Below are 25969 nucleotides of genomic sequence, written 5' to 3'. Positions count from 1 at the left end.
ACATTAAGTGGACTACACTGGACACGCTGTATGTATGTTTTGATTCAATAAAAAGAATTGGCTCATAATAGACATTCCTTTGGTAATCTGACTACACTGGTAGCGCTGCATGTTTTAATTCACTAAACAGAACCAGCTCAAGGGAGTCGTTTGTTCAGGAATCTGAGTACACTGGTCATGCTGTATGTGTCACGCTATAAAAAAAACAAACTCATAAGAGTCATTCATATGGGAATTGGACTATACTGGACACACTGTATGTTTAATGCTGTTGATTCAAAAGAACTGTCTCATAAGAGTCATTTGTTCAGGAATCGATGTACACTGGCTGCGCTGTATGTTTCACGCTGTAGATTCAAAAGAACCAGCTCATAAGAGTCATTAGTTCGGTAATCAAAGTACACTGGATGCACTGTGTGTTTTGCGCTTTAGATTCAAAAGAACCTGCTCATAAGAGTCATTCAAACAGGAATCAGACTACACTGGACACGCTGTGTTTCATGCTGTTGATTCAAAAGAACTGACTCATAAGAGTCATTTTTTGAGGAATTGGACTACATTGGTAGTGCGGTAGATTCAAAAGTACCGGCTAATAAGAGTTATTTGTTTGGGAATCAGAGTATACTAGTCATGCTGTTAATCGAACTGAAAGTCATAAAAATGAAATGGAGCCGGTTTTAAACAAGAAACGGTTCTCAGTTCGCAAATCTAAACTTTGTGTTATTAAATGTGTCTGAACGTAATTTATAATGCAATGCAAGTATGCATTGCATTCTGAGCATTGCCACAAGGGGTGCTCCTGTGGGCATTAACTTAAACTGTCTTCTAATATATAGTGATAAGAAGTCCGATTCTTTTCTGCGAACCAGTTCTTTCAGAGGGTTCGTTAGATGAACCGGTTAAAAAAACCGATACAACAATTCTTATACGTCATCGCATAACGACATCACTAGTACCTAATTCTATCAACCCAGTGTCGTAGAATACACATTCAAACACATATTGTTGATTATTAAATTTTATTCAGTTAAGTTATAATAATAAGGGTGTTTACTGTCGTCAGTGTTTCATTCAGTGATCTTACATCAAGTTTTCTACATTCAAGTTTTGCACCCCAAGTTGATGTTACGTGTTTAAAGAATATAAAGTGATTAAACTGGTCTTAATCAACTCACCCTTTTTACAAAACCCATGATCCAGCTCATAACAGCTTAATATAATCTGCATTCACAATACTCAATAGTAAAATTCATTTACATCTCTCGACTAAAAGGTTTTTGCATGTTTTAATAAAAATGTTTTTTAATAAGACTAGTTGAATGCATATTTCCTGTATGTTTTATTTATTACTAAAGAAACTTACATTTCATCACCTCATTCAAGTCCTCAGAACACAAATTCTCGTAGTATCAGCAGCTCACTCATCAGTTCTCAGTATGTCGGACACCTCCAAAAGAGGCGATTCTCAGTTCAGTGTACTGTTGACTCAAGAACTGCTGCAAACGACTCATTGTACTGTTGACTCGAGAACTATTGTGACCCGAGCGTTCAGTCCGATTTGTGAACTAGTTGGAGCGGTTCATTGCAAAGAAGAGTTGGCAAAAGCAGATATCACCAGTTCTAGGATCATATTACTCCCGGTTATCAGCTCATTTTGATTCAGAGTGTCAGGCATATCCGAGAGACAGGTTAAGATAGAGTAACTTGTGGATTAGTGTTGACTCGAGATGTGAACTCTTTCAAACAATTCAGTCTGATTTGGTGAACTGGTTCAACTTGTTCACTAAAAAGAACCAGTTCAAAAGAATGATTTGGTCATGAACCGGACATCACTACTTCTTTAGGCATTTTTTTAGGTCAGCTAATGTCATGGTAGAGCAACAGTTTGAAGAGAATCTTGCTAAGCAATTTGTTTTAAGATAAACTATTGATATGTTTATAGTTATTAGGGATGCGTCACGATGGTCACCTAGTCGAATTTCAAAGGTGTATAATGAAGTACAAATAATTTGTTACTGTACTCAGGGGTGGTTCTAGACCATTTTGACTCGGGGGGGGAATGAGCAACTGTGTTATACCTTAAATGTCCTTTGTACACATATAAAACATAATTTGAGTGAAAATTTTAAAATTTAAATTTTTAAAATATATAAACAAACAGGCTCATGACAAATGTTTCAATTAGTCAATACACCCTAACATTCTGGCTTTACTCACAAATTTTAAGCCATGTTGCCATGCTGTTCTTTAGAATGACTAATGCAGCAAAATTCTTGGGCAAAATGAATGATAGGCTACATTAAGATTTTGCATGTACAGGTCTTGTAAATGGTCATCATTTCCTTTAAGATTCTTCTAAGAATTTGTAAGCACATTTTTAAATGGTCCAGTGTAACAAGTGAATTTTTAAATGTATGTATCTATCTCAGTTACTATGAATTTAAAAAAGTCATGGATCATAAGTGACCAATAAGATGGCTTTAAAGTGTTTTTTGTAATTTTTGTTCATTATTATGTCTTTCCATGTCTATGCGCATTCCTTATTGAGAGCGCTTGGTGGTTGCTAATATTAAGCTCAGTTGTCCGTTATTGAGCACACGTGTGCCTCTCCCTTGTGATTGGTGCGCCGCGTGTTAAGTATTTGATTGATAAATGGTGTTCATAAAGATGGTTGTGTTTATTATCGTCCCTGTAAACTATTTACTGCTTCTCTTGCATTTCGTTTGAGAGAGAAGCAGCAGGATCAACTCTGTATCTCCTGGTTAGTTGCGTGTTTGGTTTTTATTCTTGCGCCTGAACCCAACAGTACCAATATTAATCTGTATATTTTATTAGGTTGAAGTATGTTGATGTGGTGAGCTTAGGGTTTAAGAGCCTTTCTCACTGAAGGTAAGACATTTATTTGGGCTTTAGTTGGGTGGTTTATAAAGGTTCCAATTTTATGTTTTTAAGTGTATTCATAATAAATTTGCCATTGCTGGTGCGGTGTGGCCCTATATAACTGTTGCTGCATGCTGTTTCATCAGAGTCAATTCATTGTTTGTTTTGCCGAACTTAACACAAAATTAAAGACAGTGGAAAAAATACTGTATTATAAATAGTTTGTACTGGATTTTGTTCCAGAAAAGAAAACCCGACAGATATACTTACATAAAATATTTGATAATGATTGCTTGCCAAATAAGAGCAATCTCTAATGAGTTGGGCTCAGGTGCATTCAATAAGGCAGAAAATCAGATACAGATCGGGTTTCGTGATAATAACGTGGGAAATTGCACAATAAAAGTTACTTAACTCACACTTACATTTACACCAGCACGTACTTTATAATCCACATGAAGCAGAACTGAAACTGGAGCTGGCAGGTCCAAAGATGCGAAACTAATGCCTCATCTCCAGAAGTTGTTGGCTCGTTATTTGTTTGACATTCTCCTACCCGTGCTCTCTGGAACTGACAATTTCACAACTATGTCATTAGCACAGTTAGTTAAAGAATATATGACTATCATACAGGCATAAAACATTGTACGCAAACGGTCAATGCTTGTTGTAGCTGGAGAATTATGCCTAAAAATGCTCTGATAGGCTTTCAGCACTTGTAAGGGACCGTCTGAAAATACCACCTACAGCACAATAAAATGTCAGAGGTGTCCAATATTCATTCATTAATTAATTTAATTAAAGTGTAAGTTGTGCATACAATTTACAATCTTTAAAATGTGTAAATGCCTTCCCGGCGGAAGGCAGCAGTTCCTCCGACTCCCGGCGGCCGGCAGTACTCCATCCCCACGACCTCCTTCCCTGGTTTTGGCACCAATGTAACGGGGTTCAGGATTGGCAAGGAGGAGGCGGGAACTGGCAGAAGAGTCAACATAATTTTAATGACGTAACTGAACTTAAACGAACATAAGCACACAGACACACACACAGCGGCCGCGTGTGTCTCTCTCTCTCTCTTTCTATCAAACGGGTGCCTCCGGCTCGTCTTAATACCCCTCCCTGCTGATTAGGACAGTTCAGCACCAGGCGTGAGTCCTCACGGCCCGTGAGGACATAGTGATGTCTGATTCACAAACAAATCAATTCAGTTCTTTTAAATCTTCTGAAACTATTCGAAAACCAGTCTTAACGATTCTTTATCTGAATCAATTTGCGAATCTGAATCAAATCAAAAGGACAATGCGTGTTGTGTCCCCACTCTGGAATTAAATAGTTTTCCTTGAAACGTTACAAACATTGCAAAATAAGTTATGTGCGATAAGATCACAAAACATTTGACATTTGAAGGTAACTTCTGTGAACTTTAAGTACTGAGGTTTGAACTGCCACAGCATCGCAAGAGCGCAATTTAAGTATTTAAAACAGGGCTGCGCGCTTGCAGTATGACATGCAGTATGATGGCTAAGTATTCTTGTTTGTGTACTTGTGTTGAGTATGTTCTGGCTTTACCTTCAGTCTATGCTGTGAGTGTGTATATGGTACTGCTCGATCTGAAGGGAAGGTTTGTAGGTCAGGACGTTGCTCATTGCAGCCCGGCCAGAAATAGACCTACCACGATCGTGTTTCTTTCTAATTTTTTTTTTTGGTTTTGTCTTGTCTCTCTGTCTCTGATCAGTGGACCTACAAAGGTATGATATTGTAGTTCATTACTATAAGCAGAAAATAAACATGCCACTAGCATGCAGTCCTCAAACCAAGAAGAGATTTAGCATTTTCAAGCCATGCTGTTTGCTCAGGAATGAGTTTTTAGAATACAGACTTTTCGACTTTTGAGTAATATAAGGTCTGTGGTTAACATTAGTTGAAGAGACCTTCAAGTTTCGGTCATGCCTCTGAATTTTGAAGCCACTGTGTTTTTTAAAGGGATAGTTCACCTAAAAATTAAAATTATCTCATCATTTACTCACCCTCATGCCACCCTCAAGTCCTTTTTTACTATAAATTCTCCTCTCTGCCCAGTAGGTGGCAACATGCTTGAAAAATGCAAATCACCAAAAACAAAAGAAGAAGAATTTGGAAGTGAAAGTGGAGATTTATAGTCAAAAAGGACATAAATATTGATCTGTTTCTCACTCACACTTATTATATAATTCTGAAGATATGGATTTAACCACTGGAGTCATATGGATTACTTTTATGCTGCTTTTATGTGCTTTTTGGAGCTTCACTTGAATTGTATGGACCTACAGAGCTGAGATATTTAAAAAAAATAAAAAATTATTTGTGTTTAGAAGAAGAAAGAAAGTCATACACATCTGGGATGGCATGAGGGTGAATAAATGTTGACAAAATGTTCATTTTTGGGTGAACTATCCCTTTAAAAACATGTTGCTAACAGGTCACTACAACTACCACAATTATACGAGTTTACATGCTTGAAGATTTGAACGACAGTTATATTACTTATTATCTTTTCCTTTACGTATATCTTTTTTTCCTGTCATTCAGAGATGAGAGGAATCAGTCTATCATCGTGAGTGGTGAATCTGGAGCGGGTAAAACAGTCTCTGCCAAATATGCCATGCGGTATTTTGCAACCGTCAGCGGCTCTGCCAGTGAGGCCAACGTGGAGGATAAGGTCCTGGCATCCAACCCCATCATGGAGGTAAGCCCAGTGTCCTGCATCTGTACATTCAGGGTCCTAAATTAACTTTTTATGTACATCAAAAAGGGTTAAACTGTCATTCTTTCAGTTGACTTAAACCACATAAACCATGATGCAGTTCCTAATTTACCTAAAAGTTATCAGGCAAGTGACAGCAAATACATTTTTACCCATGTTAGTGTTAGTTTTGGACACTTTGTACATCGATGTTCTGTTCTGTGATCTGGGAAACTCAGGCTGTTTGTTTTCATGAAGGGCTTTAATTATACAGACTTTGCTTTCGCAGAGAGCCAAACCCTTCAGGCTGAGGTCTAAAAGCTTTTCTCTGGCCCCGAACACCAATGTAAAGCAGTGTCTCATTCACAGCGTTATATTTGCCCTTCACTGCATGATCTTCATCTCCCCTGGGCTCACATCCCTCAGTACAGCAGCAGAGTGTGTGTGTGTGTGTGTGTGTGTGTGTGTGTGTGTGTGTGTGTGTGTGTATTAGTGTACATTTAGTGTTATCATAAAGCACAGATGACCTTCTCTGCTGTCCTCACCACACATTAAAAACAGACATAATCTCTCTTTTTCTTGTTTTTGTTATATATGGGTGTTTCTTCAACTTTGTGCACTTTTAACATTGTTACAAATTTGTTTGCCAAATTTTATTCTGAGAATCATGAAAATTCCCACCACAGTGTCATTTCCAGCACATCTCAAATTCTGTATTGTGTTTAATACAGGGGTTTTTAAATTCTTAAAGGAATAATTCACCCAAAAATGAAAATTCTCATCATTTACTCACCCTCATGCCATTCCAGGTGTGTATGACTTTCTTTCTTCTGCTGAACACAAATTAAGATTTTTAGAAGAATATTTCAGCTCTGTAGGTCCATACAATGCAAGTGAATGGTGACCAAAACGTTGAAGCTCCAAAAATCACATAAAGGGGACATAACGGTAATCCATACGACTCCAGTGGTTAAATCTATATCTTCAGAAGCGATATGATAGGTGTGGGTGAGAAACAGATCAATATTTAAATCCTTTTTTACTATAAATCTCCTCTTTCACTTTAACTTTCACATTCTGAAAGTGAAAGTAGAGATTTATAGTAAAAAAGGATAGAAATATTGATCTGTTTCTTACCCAAAGTGATTGCATCGCCACATATATTAAACCACTGGAGTCTTGTGGATTACCTTTACGCTGCCTTCATGTGATTTCTGGAGCTTGAAAGGTCTGGTCACCATTCATTTGCATTGTATGGACCTACAGAGCACACACAACTATATACTGTATATATACAGAGATAGTATGACAGGTAGAATTGGTGCAGTCAAACTAATGAAGATAGTATATATCATATATAATCACTTGTCTCATATTTCATCTCAAGCATGGTCTTCACTGACACTTTTGTCGACTTGGAAACAAGTATACCAACTTTTAAAGAAAAATTAAGTACAAAATTGTTTGGTGTGGTGAAATGATGCCACTGTTGGACAGTAAAAAATGGGGAAAAATTGATAGAAATAATTTTCACACAGTAAATATTAAAATGCTTCACATTTATTTCATGCTTGGTTAATATAATAATATTTTTTAACATACAATAATTTGTGTGTGTATTCAGTATATGTATGTATATATATATATATATATATATATACAGTTGAAGTCAGAAGTTTACATACACCTTAGCCAAATACATTTAAACTCAGTTTTTCACAATTCCGGACATTTAATTGTAGAAAACATTCCCTGTCTTAGGTCAGTTAGGATCACTACTTTAAGTATGTGAAATGTCAGAATAATAGTAGAGAGAATGATTTATTTCAGCTTTTATTTCTTTCATCACATTCCCAGTGGGTCAGAAGTTTACATACACTTTTAGTATTTGGTAGCATTGCCTTTAAATTGTTTAACTTGGGTCAAATGTTTTGGGTAGCCTTCCACAAGCTTCTCAAAATAAGTTGCTAGAATTTTGGCCCATTCCTCCAGACAGAACTGGTGTAACTGAGTCAGGTTTGTAGGCCTCCTTGCTTTCACACGCTTTTTCAGTTCTGCCCGCAAATTTTCTATTGGATTGAGGTCAGGGCTTTGTGATGGCCACTCCAATACCTTGACTTTGTTGTCCTTAAGTCATTTTGCCACAACTTTGGAGGTATGATTTGGGTCATTGTACATTTGGAAGACCCAATTGCAATTGAGCTTTAACTTCCTGGTTTATGTCTTCAGAGGTTGCTTCAATATATCCACATCATTTTTCTTCCTCATGATGCAATCTATTTTGTGAAGTGTACCAGTTCCTCCTGCAGCAAAGCACCCCCACAACATGATGCTGCCACCCCCATACTTCACAGTTGGGATGGTGTTCTTTGTCTTGCAAGCCTCACCCTTTTTCCTCCAAACATAATGATGGTCATTATGGACATTTTGTTTCATCAGACCAGAGGACATTTCTCCAGAAAGTATGATCGTTGTCCCCATGTGCACTTGCAAACTGTAGTTTGGCTTTTTTATGGCAATTTTGGAGCAGTGGCTTCTTCTTTGCTGAGCAGCCTTTAAGGTTATGTAGATATAGGATTCGTTTTACTGTGGATATAGATACTTGTCTACCTGTATCCACCAGCATCTTCACAAGGTCCTTTAAAGTTGTTCTGGGATTGATTTGCACTTTTCGCACCAAACTATGTTCATCTCTAGGAGACAGAATGTGTCTCCTTCCTGAGCGGTATGATGGCTGCGTGGTCCCATGGTGTTTATGCTTGTGTACTACTGTTTGTACAGATGAATGTGGTACCTTCAGGCATTTGGAAATTGCTCCCAAGAATGAACCAGACTCGTGGAGGTCCACAGTTTTTTTTTCTGAGGTCTTGGCTGATTTCTTTTGATTTTCTCATGATGTCAAGCAAAGAGGCACTGAGTTTGAAGGTAGGCCTTAAAATACATCCACAGGTACACCTCCAATTGACTCCAATTAGCCAACTAGCCTAATTGGCTAATTGACATAAGGCTTGACATCATTTTCTGGAATTTTCCAAGCTGCTTAAAGGCACAGTTAACTTAGTGTATGTAAACTTCCGACCCACTGGAATTGTGATATAGTCAATTAAAAGTTAAACAATCTGTCTGTAAACAATTGTTGGAAAAATTACTTGTGTCATGCACAAAGTAGATGTCCTAAATGTTGCGCCTCATGTATTCAGATAGAAGACAAAGGCAGGCCTAACAGTCGTAAAACCTAACTCAGCCCCCACACATTCCATGTTGTAAATTTTACTGATAAAAATCGCGCCAAAATCAAACAAAGAGAGTCCAAAACAGACTACAAATCCAGGAAGCCTTGCTCACTAAAGGATCGAGCTCTCAACTCCGATTGGATGAGGCACACAACAGAACGTCCCTCAAACATGACATCAACAGGAGTTCAAATAATTCTGAAATGCTTAAAGATTTCGCTTCCAGTGACTTCATTCACCGAATAAAGACGTAGCTTTTGCTGCTCTCCGGTGCAACCTCGTGGCACAAGGGAGTAATGTCCGACTTGAAACTGTGGCCATACAATCTCCATCTCGCTGGACGAGTTGAGATTTAGTGTTCAACTAAACACTCTAACGGATCCAAAGGAGACCGCCGAGCAATTCGCATCTTCATCCGTTGGCCTACAGAAGTGAAGAAATTAAAGATTTCTCTTCCATCTTCAATCAAGTCGACATTTCTGAGTTCTCCGCCAGCCTGCCGACAATCAACAGCCGTACCGCCCGCCGACAGCGCGAGGAAACGGCTTCCCGTCATCACATGAGCCTCGAGGAACCGGGTCAAAGTTAAAGGACGGAGGAAAACACATTCTACCTGTGTCCTCATGCGATTCAAGTAAGAGGTTACGTCTGGGAAGAGATAGAATATTATAGCGTGTTATTCTTGTGTTTCAAGGTTTTTGCTTGTATAGTTTACGGACCGCCATGCCCGCTGATTATTAATACTCAGGGTATTAATTATCACAAATTTGTTTTGCTGTATTGTGGTCCAACCAGATTGGATTGTTGTGCATTTTCGCCATCGTGGGTGAGACAGAAACTGAGTTCATCCATTAGAGTCAAATAACGCAGGACTTTTACGAGCCCCGCTCGTAAAACCGCGTCTCTGAGTGATGAACACGGCTGCTTTATCTCCAGCTATCGCGAAATCAGCTTTCGGGCTGTCACTTAATAATCTCTCTCTCTCTCTCTCTCTCTCTCTCACTAACCACACTGACACACACACACACACACACACACACACACACACACACACACACACTGTCACACACACACCTTATGTGTTATAGGATAATTTTTTATTTCCATATCTAATCATGTCACTGTTTAGTTTGTAGTTGTAAGTCGGAAGTTTATTGACTGCATTGTATTAATTATTAATTGATATTACTGCATAAATAAACTTTGTTTATATTACAAAGAGAAGTGTTTTGGTTTGTTTTGCATACACCTGTGTCATGCTGACGGGATGTCAGTGCTCGGATTTAAGCCTTCATTCATTGTTTTTTTTTCCCGAAAATCGATATTCTTCGGATGTCGATTTTCCTAAGAAAACAATCTAATATTGAGACTGTTGTAATATCTGGTTATTAGTCCCTGATAATTATCTTTGATGATTGTTGAATTTGAATGATCATTAAGCTAGTGTTAATTTTAATTAATGTTTCATTGATGTTAACAATTAACGATTATCTTTGATAATTGTTGATTTAAAGGATTAAAAAAGCTAACATTGATTCTCATCAATGTTCTACTGATTTTAATAATTAATAATTATCTTTGATAATTATTAATTATTGCTAATAACCAAACTTGCTCCTAAACGTAGCGCACTATATTTACTGGAGCCCCATATGAGGTTGTAATGAGTTAGATTCAATTAATTAATTTAAATATTAATTAATAATTAAAGAAATAATTATTAATTATTTCTGATAGTAACACTGATCTAAACAACCAGTAAAGCCCTGCAACTCGGATAACCGCTTTGTACAATTGTGGTGAGAAGAGGGCTGGCTCTGTTTTGGCAGCACGAGGGGGACCTAAAAAAACAAAAACAAAAAACAGATAATAAATATATATATATATATATATATTATATGCTGCATATATTGTGTATATATAATGTATATATACAGATGTGCTCAAAAGTTTGCATACCCTGGCAGAAATTGTGAAATTTTGGCATTGATTTTGAAAATATGACTGATCATGCAAAAAAAAAGGCCTTTTATTTAAGGATAGTGATCATATGAAGCCATTTATTATCACATAGTTGTTTGATTTCTTTTTAAATCATAATGATAACAGAAATCACCCAAATGGCCCTGATCAAAAGTTTACATACCCTTGAATGTTTGGCCTTGTTACAGACACACAAGGTGACACACACAGGTTTAAATGGCAATTAAAGGTTAATTTCCCACACCTGTGGCTTTTTAAATTGCAATTAGTGTCTGTGTATAAATAGTCAATGAGTTTGTTAGCTCTCAAGTGGATGCACTGAGCAGGCTAGATACTGAGCCATGGGGAGCAGAAAAGAACTGTCAAAAGACCTGCGTAACAAGGTAATGGAACTTTATAAAGATGGAAAAGGATATAAAAAGATATCCAAAGCCTTGAAAATGCCAGAAAATGCTGTTCAATCACTTATTAAGAAGTGGAAAATTCGGGGATCTCTTGATACCAAGCAAAGGTCAGGTAGACCAAGAAAGATTTCAGCCACAACTGCCAGAAGAATTGTTTGGGATACAAAGAAAAACCCACAGGTAACTTCAGGAGAAATACAGGCTGCTCTGGAAAAAGACGGTGTGGTTGTTTCAAGGAGCACAATACGACGATACTTGAACAAAAATGAGCTGCATGGTCGAGTTGCCAGAAAGAAGCCTTTACTGTGCCAATGCCACAAAAAAGCCAGGTTACAATATGCCTGACAACACCTTGACACGCCTCACAGCTTCTGGCACACTGTAATTTGGAGTGATGAGTCCAAAATAGAGCTTTATGGTCACAACCATAAGCGCTATGTTTGGAGAGGGGTCAACAAGGCCTATAGTGAAAAGAATACCATCCCCACTGTGAAGTATGGTGATGGCCCACTGATGTTTTGGGGGGGATGTGAGCTCTAAAGGCATGGGGAATCTTGTGAAAATTGATGGCAAGATGAATGCAGCATGTTATCAGAAAATACTGGCAGACAATTTACATTCTTCTGCACGAAAGCTGCGCATGGGACACTCTTGGTCTTTCCAGCATGACAATGACCATAAGCACAAGGCCAAGTTGAGCCTTCAGTGGTTACAGCAGAAAAAAGGTGAAGGTGCTGGAGTGGCCATCACAGTCTCCTGACCTTAATATCATCGAGCCATTCTGGGGAGATCTCAAACGTGTGGTTCATGCAAGACGACCACAGACTTTGCATGACCTGGAGGCATTTTGCCAAGACGAATGGGCAGCTATACCACCTACAAGAATTTGGGATCTCATAGACAACTATAACAAAAGACTGCATACTGTCATTGATGCTAAAGGGGGCAATACACAGTATTAAGAACTAAGGATATGCATACTTTGTAACAGGGATCATTTCATTTTTTTCTTTGTTGCCATGTTTTATTTTATGATTGTGCCATTCTGTTATAACCTACAGTTGAATATGAATCCCATAAGAAATAAAAGAAATGTGTTTTGCCTGCTCACTCATTTTTTCTTTAAAAATGGTACATATATTACCAATTCTCCATGGGTATGCAAACTTTTGAGCACAACTGTATATACACACAATATATGTACACACTGATGAGCCAAAACATTATGACCACCTGCCTAATAAGCTGTTGGTCCACTGCGTGCCGCCAAAACAGCCGACCCGTTGAGGCATGAACTCTGCAAGACCCCTGAAGGTGTCCTGTGGTATCTGGCACCAAGATATTAGCAGCAGATCCTTCAAGTCCTGTAAGTTGCGAGGTGGAGCCACCATGGATCGTACTTGTTGATCCAGGACATCCCACAGATGCTCAGTCAGATTGAGATGTGGGGAATTTGGAGGCCAGGGCAACACCTTAAACTCTTCATCATGTTCCTCAAACCATTCACGAACAATGTGTGCAGTGTGGCAGGGTGCATTATCCTGCTGAAAGAGGCCACTGCCATCAGGGAATACCGTTGCCATCAAGGGGTGTACCTGGTCTGCATCGATGTTTAGGTAGGTGGCACGTGTCAAATTGATGTCCACATGAATGGGCGAACCCAGCAGAACGTTGCCTAGAGCATTACACTCCCTCCACCGGCTTGTTGTCTTCCCACAGTGCATCCTGGTGCCATCACTTCTCCTGGTAAACGGCGCACACGTACATGGCTGTCTACGTGACGTAAAAGAAAATGGGACTCATCGGACCAGGTGACCTGCTTCTACTGCTCCAAGGTCCAGTTTTGATGCTCGTGTGCCCATTGTAGGCACTTTCGACGGTGGACAGGGGCCATCATGGGCACTCTGACCAGTCTGCGTCTACGCAGCCCCATACGCAGTAGGGTGCGATGCACTGTGTGATGTGACACATTCCTCCCATAGCCATCATTAACATTTTGTTGGTTCGGAGCAGATGGGATAGACTTATTTGCCCTCACGCATCAGTGAGCCTTGGGGTCCCAACACCCTGTTGCGGGTTTGTGGTTTGTCCTTCCTCGAACCACTGTCAGTAGGTACTCGCCTCTACTGACCGGTAGCACCCCACAAGTCTTGCCATTTCAGAGATGCTCTGACCTAGTCGTCTGGCCATAACAATTTGGCCCTTGTCAAGTCGCTCAGGTTTTTACTCCTGCCCATTTCTCCTGCATTCAACACATTGACTATGAGAACTGACTGTTCGCTTAACATCTAATCTACCCAGACCTTGACATGTGGCCTTGTTAGGAGATGATCAACGTTATTCACTTCACCTGTGGGTGGTCATAATTTTTTGGCTCATCAGTGTATATATACAGAGTATATACAGTATATGTTTTCTTGTTTACTGTTTTAAGTGTAGAATTTTTAAATGAACAGGAAATCAAAATTGACACATTCCTGGTGTAATTGTGCATAATCACTTCATTTTTTTCTAAATAACATCTATTTCTTTGTAATCTTATATCCAAATGTATTAACTTGCTTTCCTCTGAAATGACTTCTTTCTGCTGATGTCACTTAGGCCGTGCAGGCTATTGGATAGCGATAACCGATAACTGTGTAGTTATTTAAGCATTGTTTTAGCAAACTTGCATTCAGGTCTGCCTCTATTCTGCTATGTAACGGCAGCTTGTCACAATCCAATCAATATCCAGTGGATCTGCTCTGTGGGTGAGACAGTATAAACTTCCTGACCTGCTGGAGACACACTCTTCCGCACACACATGATCTTCTGGCCCAGTGTTTTTTAATCAATACTCGCTCTGTGAGCTCCTTAAACCTTTAACCCTGTCCTCTCCACACCTGTGTCCTACAGGTCAGTCCAGTATTTTCACTCAAGCAGATGTCTCTTTTCATGTGTAGTCCATAGGTAATGCCAAGACCACCAGGAATGACAACAGCAGTCGCTTTGGGAAGTACATTGAGATCGGTTTTGATAAGAGATATCACATCATTGGAGCGAACATGAGGACATATCTACTGGAGAAATCACGAGTCGTATTTCAGGTGAGGAGCATGCATGACAATCTGTCCCTGTAAAGAGATGATTCAAGTTTGGTCCCTTTATCATAAATGGCACTTCTACACTTTTGTAGCATTTTTATTTTTTTCCCTGAAGTCTAATTTACATTGTCAGTCAGGGTCTCTTGCACCAAAAACTGTTGTAGTTTAGAGTTTCATGACCATTACACCCTCAGAAATAAACACGCTGATTATGCTACTGTACCTTTAAGATGTCTATACGTAAATTACCTCTGTTTTGATTGGCTAACTTCTAAAATGAGTAACAAAAATATTTAATAGGTGTTGATATATAAATGTTGGTGGTAGTATGTTATTGTTGATGAATGTGATGTCATATTTGTGATTATTTCTGAACTAGCTGTTTCTGCAGCTTAGTTTCAGTTAATGGTCTGGGTGGAGTGGGGAAGGAATTTTGCATTGAGAATGTTAATGTGAATATATAGTTCATCATTGTTCATCAAACATTAGTGTAATCTTTTATTGTGACCCTGTTAACAGATACGGTTATGTGAAAGTTAAAAAACCAATCCAGAAACTGGTAACTAGGTTACATGGTAAGCAAGAAGCCCATGGAAATCCCAGTGATTTTGAGTGTTGCCTCTGGATTGGTGGATACACTTTTGGCCTCACCGATGGAAATGTTGATCGATCTCTCTTTACCCTCATACTTGTTTTTCCGTGCCTTTTTTTCTTTTGGAATACTGAATGAATGAATGTGCAGTTTCTCCTCTAGAATTTTAAACTAAAAGGTTGCTGAGTTTTAAAATTACTACCAGATGTTATCAAACACTTAGTGATCCAGAGAGCAAGGCCATGTCCACGGCAGTATGTTTTAGTTGGAAAACACATCGTTTTTCGATATGTTTTGGCCTTCCGTCCACACTGAGACACAGTTTTTGTCCAGAGCAAAATGAGCGTTTTGAACGCTCTCCCAAGTGGATACATTTGAAAACACTGTCTTCGCGTTGTAGTGTGGACTGGTAAAATGGAGATATTATATTATATAGACACAGTCATGTGATCCATTCAACCCAAAACAATCAAGATGGTGGCCCATGTTGTAGCGGCATTGTTGTGCCTGCTAACCAGATAAATGTTGCTTTGTGCAACTTTCACATTGCATTCCTTCAAAGGCGACGGGAAGTTTACTCAGAATTACTTACCGGCGGTGGAACATGAGAACAATTGCGTTTCAGACTGTACATGTAAATGAAGCAGGACCACATTTGTTACGGGTTTTTTTTTTTTTTAATTTCACATACTTAGTATGGGGATTTAAGCATTTTCAGACGTTTCAGTGTGTGGACGAGCAGCTTTAGGAAAACATTTGAAAATGGCAGTGTGGTCGGAGAGCGTTTCGAAAATTGAAAACGCAGTTTTCAAATGAAAGGGATTGGGCTATTGAGCTCCAAAATTCACAAAAAACAAAAACAAATGTAGTCCATATAGCCCATGCACTATACTTTTTCTAAAGTCTTCTGAAGTGTTTCAAAAGCTTTGTGTGAGAAATAAACCCAAATTTAAGGTGTTATTTGTAGAATTGTGAATTAAGACCTTGCCTCAAGACACCTTGAGACATGTTACAGGTTTGTCAATGACAATCAGCACGTGACATGCAGTAGCCAATGGGATCATTGATGCCTGTTACCATGTTTGTGGCAGGTTTGATGGGAATTACATCAAGGGCACTATTTTAAGAGCGGCAGGGCCAAGGGCAGTGCTACGCTTTAAGTCATACGTGCCAAGTCAGTGGGCATGGCCATGCATTTTGTTTTATTTATTTTTTATTAACAATTTTATTGATTCCAATCTAAAAACATACAAACACAACATAAAAAAACTGAATCAATTATTAACATCAATAATACACATACCCAACTAAACTACAAATCCCTCTCCACAGCCACTCCTCGAGAACCCTCCCAAAAAGCCAAATACCACCCCCCCCCCCCACTTCCTGACAAACAAATCCCATTTCCCCAACCAAAATTCTTGGATCTTAACACATCCCCAAAAAACATGGGTTGTGTCCCCGTCTTCTGATTGGCACCACCAGCAGGTGGGTGTGTCTTTAAGACCCAACCTATACAATCTAGAGGGGGTCCAGTCAAAATCTTAAATTGCATCAGATGGACACTTGCATCTCTAGATTTAGACTTGATGTTATTTAGAATCCTAGCCCACATTCCCTCCTCCAATACCAAGTTTAAATCTTTCTTCCATAATCTCTTGATAGAAGTTAAAGCTCCGTCCCCTAGACTGTGAATTAACAGGGAGTAATACTCCGATGTCTCATGACCTTTTCCAAAAGTAGTAATCACCACTTCCAGAGTATCTGCCGCTTTAGGGGGGTGTATACTACTCCCAAAAATAATACAGAGCAGGTGGCACAGCTGTAAATACCTATAAAAATGAGATTTGGGAATCTCAAAATGCTGAACCAAATTTTCAAAAGATCTCAGCACTTCACTCTCATATAGGTCACCGAGTATAGTAACCCCCCCTCACAGTCCACTCTGACCAGCAGAAAGGGGACTTTATTAATACATAATTTTGGGTTCAGCCATATGCTTGAGGTAACATTTAAATAAATGTCCGAATTAAAAACTCTGGACACTTTTGTCCAAACCACTTGCAAATGCGAGACAACGGGGTGTAATTAACTTCTCCGGTTAGTTTGATAGAAACACTTTGCAATGGCGAAATAGTTGCAAGGACTTCCTGTTCAATACAAAACCAGGGAGGGGCTCTCTCAGGTGGAAGCGACCAATGAGCCAAATGTCTGAGACCGAATGCATAATAATAAAACAAAATCTTGGGCAGGCCTAGACCACCTTTGTGTGTAACTTATTGAAATGTAATCTGGGACGCTTACCATTCCAAATGATGGACTTCGCTATGCAATCAAATTGCTTAAAATAAGAGAGGGGGACATCTATAGGGAGAGACTATAGCAGGTAGTTGAATTTTGGGATACAATTCATTTTAATAACATTGACCTTCCCAATCATAGATAAATATAATGAAGCCCACCTGCCCACATCACTCAAAAACTTTTTTATTAAAGGGTTAAAATTAACTAAATCACACAAATTTGCAGGGAATAAAATACCCAAATACTTAATGCCCTATTTGGGCCACTGGAAGGCACCCGGTTGAAAAGCCATTACTGGGTAGTACGCTGTCAGAGCCAAAGCTTTGGATTTACACCAATTGTCTCTGTATCCTGAGAATTTAGAGAAGGAATTAATAATCCTGTGGAGACAAGGCATAGATCTAGTGGGGTCAGAGACGAATAATAAAATATCATCTGCGTAAAGCAAAAGCTTATACACCACACCTTCAGCCACCACACCTGGAAAATCATCCTCCTTTCTAATCGTGGCTGCTAATGGTTCCAGGGCAAGACAGAACAATAATGGGGAAAGAGGGCAACATTGCTGGGTGCCCCTATCCAGAGTAAAATAATCTGAAATTAATCCATTTGTTTGTACCACCGCTACCGGGTGTCTATAAATTAACTTAATACATCCAATAAAAGTATTTCCGAACCCGTATATTTCCAAAACCTTAAAAAGATAATCTCGTTCTACCATATCAAACACCTTTTCGGCTTTCAAGTGAGATGGCAGCAACCGGAATCTGATCATTCACCACTGACCACATGATATTGATGAAACGCCTAATGTTATCAGAAGAGCTATGGCCCGAATAAACCCCATCTGATCTGTATGTATAAGAGATGTCATAGCTTTATTTAATCAGTTAGCCAAAATTTTTGACAACATTTTTACATCTAGCTGGATCAGGGAAATTGGATGGTAACTTTTACACTCATTTGGATCTTTGTCCTTTTTAAGAATCAGTCCGATCCGGGCTTGTGGAAGCTTTCCATTCTTTAATGATTCCTTATAAACTTCTAACAAAAGTGGAGCCAGTTGTGTGGTATAAGATCTAAAAAATCCAGCGGGAAAACCATCTGGCCCTGGAGCCTTGCCTGTAGGTAAGGCCTTAATTACCTCACCAAGCTCCTCCAAGTTTATCTCAGAATCAAGAGAATTTTTTTGCTCAGTCGTCAGTTTAGGGAGATCTAATGGTTCCACAAAGTTTCTAATGTCTTCATCAGTAGACAAAGACGTGGAACTATAGAGATCAAGATAGAATTCTTTAAAAGCATTATTAATATCAGTGGCCGAGGTAAACATTTCACCACCAGCAGATTTCACTAAGGGAATGGTAGAAAAAGACTCTCTCTGTTTTATATATCTAGCCAAAAGCTTCCCTGCTTTGTCCCCCAATTCAAAGTATGACTGTCTTGCCCTAAATAACCAAAACTCCACATTCCGCGACAAAATAGTATTATATCTGTATTTCAATCGGGTAAATTCTCTGAGGCCATCAGATGACATTCGGAGCTTCAGCTCTGTCTCGGTACTTTTAATATTCCCTTCCAACTCCACGAGTTCTCGTGCTTTGGATTTTTTGATGAATGAGGCATACTGTATGATCCAACCCCTAAGAACCGCCTTAAGTGCCTTCCAAATGGCCATGCAGTTTTGGTATTTTTGTGCAAGCATGCGCTAAATCTAGGTGCAAGTGGATTTGGCTGTGGATTTTAGAATGCACTTCACTTCTGCTGGTTGATTTAGATTTTGAAAAATTATATACATTTATTAAAGCACAAAAAAATTAAAACAAAAATATTTCTAAATTCAAATTACACTTTAAACAAAACGAAAATATAATAAAAATAACGAAGTGGTAAAAAAATTATACCAAATCCAAACATTTAACTTTTTTCAACTTCCACCGGCCCCTTTTACAGTGGCTGTAAAAAAAAAAAAATATCACTAGGGGCCTGGGTAACTCAGTGTGTAAAGACACTAACTACCACCCCTGGAGTCACGACTTTGAATCCCAGGGCGTGCTGAGTGACTCCAGCCAGGTCTCCTAAGCAACCAAATTGGCCCGGTTGCTAGGGTGGGTATAATCACATGGGGTAACCTCCTTGTGGTTCGCTATAATGTGGTTCGCTCTTGGTGGGGCATGTGGTGAGTTGTGCGTGGATGCCGTAGTGGGTGGTGTGAAGCCTCCACACGCGCTATGTCTCCGCAGTAATGCGCTCAACAAGCCACGTGATAAGATGCGTGGATTGATGATCTCAGACGAGGAGGCAACTGAGATTCGTCCTCCACCACCCGGATTGAGACGAGTCACTACGTCACCACGAGGACTTAGAGCGCATTGGGAATTGGGCATTCCAAATTGGGGAGAAAAAAGGAAAAAAATAAAATTAGACTAGGACAAGAAGTTGAAAAATACCCATTTAAATTAGATCATAAATACAACAAAAATACAATAAATAAGTAAATATAACCTAAACATAATAACAATGATAATTGAAAAAAAATAAAAATAATGAGCTCTACAAAGTTTAACACATCTAATAATTTATTGTTTCATAAAACGTCTGTTAACAGGAACTTCATTTGAAGTTCCACTATATTTTCAGAGTTTGGACATGAACTTTATCACCACCTTCTGGTGGAATCTCAAAACTGCAAATGCAGGAACTGGACTTTGCGCTGAAAATAGGCGTGCTTTCCCAAACGTCTTACCTATTTCTCTGGAAAATAGCAAATTGCGCTTTCCGCCACTTCATTAACATACAATACACCCAAAGTTTGCGCGCATACACCAACAGATAGTGCAAATACTCCCAACCATGCCCATTTGTGCTTTGCGCTGGCACTAAAATTACGCTTAGAATTTGCGATCTCATGTAAAGTGGATAAGACCTAGCGCACGGTCTTGCGCTCACGAAAAAAGAGCCCCAAATGTCATTAGTTCTCACATGTCTAGTGACCAGTCGTCATTGACGTCAAACCTAGCTTTCTGCGTCAAAAGGCACCATACTGTTTGAATGGATGCCATTAGATTTCAGAGCTATACTGCAGGGGCAAATTTTAGTAAATAATTCCTCGCACAAAATTATTGTATGACTTCAGAAGACTTAAAAAAATAACGCATGAGTCATATGGACTACTTTAATGTTATAGCGACAATGTCATTTTTGGAGCTCGACAGCCCCGTCTCTATTTACTTTTATTGTATGGAAAAGAGCAGCCTGGACATTCTACTAAATGTCTTCTTTTTTATTTTATGAAAGAAAGAAAGTCATAAGGGTTCGGAATTATATTAGGGTGAACAAATGCTCTCAGAATCTTTTTTGGGTTAAGCTGTTTCTTTAAACTCTGCTGTTTTGTCAGCTGTTTGTTGTCTTTCTGCAGCTTTACCGCATATGAGTTTGAACATGAAAGTTTTCCCTAATATGAAAGTGCAATGAGAAATTACATGAGACACACTCAGGAGCAGTCAGGCTGCCACACCCTCTGAAGCACACTGCACGTCAGCTCTATTAATAGCCCCTCTCAAATGCCTCCCAGATTTAATTCGCACAGATATTTTCTTTCCGTGAAGGCTCCTGTGTCTGTCTGCAGTTTGATAACTCACTGAGCAGTACTCCTGCCATCTCTCAGCCCCTCTACCTGCCACAAAATCTGAATATTATAGAAGTCAGTCATCCTGGGTTAAATGTAGCTGTACTTAGTATAACTGTGCAGTATATACTGTGCAACTGTAGAAATGTGTCAACCGGTAGAGATTATGTATCTGCAGTGTAATGTAAAGAATCGAACACTAAGCAGAAAACTGCAGTCTACTCTACAAACTGTGTCGCAGCGAGGTCTTCCGGTGTAGACAGCTTTGTTAATTATAATGGGAGTGATTTAGTTTTGAAGCATGAAGCCGTTATAGATGCTGTACATCTGCAGGTTCCCAGGCAACATCACAACTTGCAGAATTCAATATAGATTTCAATTCATGGGTGATCACATGTGTATGTATTGGCTATTTTACAGCAGCTTCATCCAGTCAGATTTATAATGTATTTGTGTTTTGAATTTTTTGTTTACAAATGTAAATGTTACATAATATGAAACTGATGCCATACTTTTGCATAGATGCCAGGCTTATTATTCATTATTTAGGTCAATTTGAATTGATAATTCAGTGCGATTAAAAGTGTAAAAAATAACATTAAAAAAATGGATGCAATTAATCATGCCCACTGATCGTACTTACATTTTTGTATTGTCTAATCACTTGTCTGCTACAATAATGTAAAGTTATATAGGATAAAGTAATATAGTGTAATAAAATAAAATTGTTTTGGGTGTTATATGTTGAATTATCTTTATTTTAGGGCCTTTCTCAGCAAACATTGTATTAATTGTGATTAATGAATTAATATGCATTTCATGTTAAAAATTCAATCAGTTAATACTCCTATTCATTAATAAAAAAAAACTTTTGTTTTACGTCCATCAAGTTCCAAATATTTAAAGGAAACTAATTCAATCAAAATAATCACATTTTATTTAAATAAAAAAACTTTTTTATATATATATATATATATATATATATATATATATATATATATATATATATATATATATATATAATTAATACTACCATGTAATATAAAACTATTTTGGGATTGTATGTATATATATATATATATATATATATATATATATATATATATATATATATATACATACAATCCCAAAATAGTTTTATATTACATGGTAGTATTAATTATATATATATATATATATATATATATATATATATATATATATATATATATAATTAATACTACCATGTAATATAAAACTATTTTGGGATTGTATGTATATATATATATATATATATATACAGTATATACAACGATGAGCCAAAACATTATGACCACCTGCCTAATATGCAGTTGGTCTTCCGCGTGCCGCGAGACATGGACTCTACAAGACCCCTGAAGTTGTCCTTTAGTATCTGGCACCAAGATATTAGTAGCAGATCCTTCAAATCCTGTAAGTTACGAGGTGGAGCCGCCGTGGATTGGACATGTTGGTCCAGCACATCCCACATATGCTCAATCGGATTGAGATCTGGGGAATTTGGAAGCCAGGGCAACACCTTGAACTTTTTATTATGTTCCTCAAACCATTCCCGAACAATGTGTGAAGTGTGGCAGGACTCATTATCCCGCTGAAAGAGGCCACTACCATCAGGGAATACCAATGCCATGAAGGAGTGTACCTGGTCTGCAATGATGTTTAGGCAGGTGGCACGTGTCAAATTGACATCCACATGAACGCAGAACATTGCCCAGAGCATCACACTCCCTCCACCGGCTTGTCTTCCCACAGTGCATTCTGGTGCCATCACTTCCCCAGGTAAACGGCGCACACATACATGGCTGTCCACGTGATGAAGAGAATGGGACTCATCGGACCAGGCGACCTTCTTCCTCTGCTCCAAGGTCCAGTTTTGATGCTCACGTGCCCATTGTTGGTGCTTTCGACGGTGGACAGAGGTCATCATGGGCACTCTGAATGATCTGCGGCTACGCAGCCCCAAATGCAGCAGGGTGCGATGCACTGTGTGTTGTGACACATTACTCCTGTAACCATCATTAACATTTTCTGTGACTTTTCTGTGACTCGGACCAGACGGGATAGCCTTCATTGCCCTCGTGCATCGATGAGCCTTGGGCGCCCCGCACCCAGTCGCCGGTTTGTGGTTTGTCCCTCCTCGAACCACTGTCGGTAATTACTCGCCACTGCTGACCGGGAGCACCCCACAAGCCATGCCATTTCAAAGATGCTCTGACCCAGTCGTCTGGCCATAACAATTTGGCCCTTGTCAAGTCGCTCAGGTTTTTACTCCTGCCCATTTCTCCTGCATTCAACATGTTGACTACGAAAAACTGATTGTTCACTTCCCATCTAATCTACCCAGACCTTGACATGTGGTCTTGTTAGGAGATGATTAACATTATTCACTTCACCTTTGAGTGGTCATAATGTTTTGGCTCATCAGTGTATATATATACTCTATGTTTTTACTATTTATTATTATTATTTAATATTCATTATTATTGATTTAGTATTTATTACACATGATAAAGTGATTCTGGTTGTGATATCAATTATGCTGTGATATAGGACCCACGCCTACCTGTCCTGTAGGCCCAGTCCTGTATAAATTATATTACTTGGCCCAGGTATGAGAGACAAAGCTGATATTCAGCTTTTTTTTTTCTGAAAGGGTTAAACAGAACAGGAATGAAGATAATGGAGTTAAACACATCTGTCCAACGTTGTGTATCACACTCATACAGACTACTGTTGTGTGTTGGGAAATTCTGTGAGTTAGGTGTGTGTTCTGAGGTTTGTAACTCAAGGCTGTACACATACTTGCGTTGAGTTATGAATTGTGAATTGTGTTCAGAGTGACACTCAGGCTTGCTCAGCTAGAAGCATTTGCATTCACATACTTGTGTAGAGTCTGTTTTGGACCTTTGAGTGAGCTCTTATGATTGCCGTATTAAATCAGTGTAGAATTAATTACCAGATTTGTTCATTATTTGTCAGTTAATTTTGGTGGTTTTAAGTCTAGTGGTAGAATCCATTAAGTAAATGAAGATTTTGGTTTTTACCATAATGTATTGATCTTTTGGTAGTTTAGTTTGGTGGGACTAAGATGCACAGAGAGAGATATGGAGTATCAACTAATTGTGATGGAGAATTGTTATGTATGTTCTGGGCAGTAAATGAGTATCGTAGAGCCAGACTTTTGACTATTGGCATAAGATCTGGTCCACATTGCAGCTTATACTGTCCAAGAACTGCCCACTTAGCGGCCTTTTACACAGAATGTGTAATCTGTCTGTTCATGTATCTGTCTATCTGTCTGTCTGTCTGTCTGTTCATGTATCTAGCTGTCTGTCTGTCTGTTTATGTGTCTATCTGTCTGTCCATGGATCTATCTGTCTGTCTGTTCATGTATCTATCTGTCTGTCTGTCTGTTCATCTATCTATCTATCTATCTATCTATCTATCTGTCTGTCTGTTCATGTATCTATCTGTGTCTTCATGTATCTGTCTGTCTGTTTGTCTGTTCATGTATCTATCTATCTATCTGTCTGTCCGTCCATCCGTCCGTTCATGTGTCTTTCCGTCTGTCTGTCCGGCCGTTCATGTGTCTGTCCATCTGTCTGTTCATGTATCTATCTGTCTTTCTGTCTGTCTGTCTGTCTGTCTACAGTAATATATATCGGTTTTACTTATTATTGGGGCTTTGTTCAGGAGCTGGTTTGGTTATTAGCAATAATTAATAATTATCAAAGGTAATTATTAAAATCAATAGAACATTAATTAGAATCAACATTAGCTTAGTAATCCTTCAAATCAACAATCATGAAATATAACTGTCAATTATCAAAATCAATAGAATATTAATAATATTTAATATCGCCGGGGCACCACTCTGGAATCAGGGACTAATAACCAGACTGTACAGCACTCTCAATATAGGATTGTTCTCTTAGGAAAGTTGACGTACGGAGAACATTGACATTCAAAAGGGGAACAATGAAGGCTTGAATCTGAGCACTGACATCCCCTGCCAGCCCTTGGCACAGGTGCATGCAGAACAATACCAAAACACTTCCCTTTAAAGTATAACAAAGTTTATTAATGCAGTAATATCAATTAATAATCAATACAATGCAGTCAATAAACTTCCAACTTCCAACTACAAACTAAATATTAACCTGATTAGATATGGTAACAGATAAGCCTATAATACATGAGAGGAGGGTAGAGGTGTGTGTGAATGAGTGTATGTGTGTGTGTGTGTGTAAGGAGATGAGGAGTGCACAAATTGGCGGGCGTGGCTCTTGTGGAGAGTGCGTCACGCGTGGTTTCCGGCCAGAGAATGTGGCCGCAAATGTGGGCAGAGAGACTGGTTAATGGCGTCTGCCCGTTTCACACGTGTCTCCACTGGTATGATGACTTAGGGACAAAGCTACACTCTGTCGCCAAGTTACCTGTTCGTCAAATGTGTGTGTGTGTATGTTTGTGAGGGGTCGTGCGTGTGTGTGGTTAGTATGAGAGAGAGAGAACAGGGTAACAGCACTGAAGCCGGTTTAGCGATTGTGGGAGAGACGGCAACCATTTGTTTTATCATTTAGTGAATGGCTCGTAATCTGTCCGCCATGGTTGTTGGTTCTTTAATGGATAAACTCAGCAATTTAGCATGATTACTCAAGGTGTTGGAGTGATGGCTGCAGGAAATGGGGCCTGTCTAGATTTGATCAAAAATGATTTTTTTTTTATATCAGTAATGTCCTGACTATACTTTGTGATCAGTTGAATGCCACTTTGGTGAATTAAAGTACCAATTTCCTTCCGAAACAGCAGAATCTGTACATTATTCCAAACTTTTGGCTGTTTTGACACTACCGGTCAAAAGTTTTGAAACACTCATTCTTTATTATAATTTTTTTCTTCACATTTTAGAATAATAGTAAAGTCATCAAAACTATGGAATAACATAAATGGAACTATGGGAATTATGTTGTGACTAAACAAAATCCAAACTAAATCAAAACTGTGTTATATTTGAGCATCTTCAAAGTAGTCACCCTTTGCCTAGAATTTGCAGACATGTACTCTTGATATTTTCTCTAACAACTTCTTGAGGTATCACCCTGGGATGCTTTTTAAACAGTATTGA

At 38.7% G+C, this 25969-nt stretch overlaps 1 protein-coding gene across 1 annotated transcript in view; it reads left to right on the top strand.

The window, feature by feature from the left end:
• LOC127456326 (unconventional myosin-Va-like) overlaps positions 1-25969 on the top strand; it is a 128965-nt gene that overhangs the window by 27180 nt on the left and 75816 nt on the right. The window contains exons 5-6 of the mRNA XM_051724766.1: positions 5449-5605; positions 14165-14308. Of these exons, the coding sequence (XP_051580726.1) occupies positions 5449-5605; positions 14165-14308 (301 nt within the window). The remainder of the gene's footprint in view (positions 1-5448; positions 5606-14164; positions 14309-25969) is intronic.

Source organism: Myxocyprinus asiaticus, chromosome 18, assembly GCF_019703515.2.
Source record: "Myxocyprinus asiaticus isolate MX2 ecotype Aquarium Trade chromosome 18, UBuf_Myxa_2, whole genome shotgun sequence".
Classification (NCBI taxonomy): domain Eukaryota; kingdom Metazoa; phylum Chordata; class Actinopteri; order Cypriniformes; family Catostomidae; genus Myxocyprinus; species Myxocyprinus asiaticus.
Note: the sequence above shows the minus strand (reverse complement) of the source record. Positions and strands in the feature narration are given on the sequence as shown.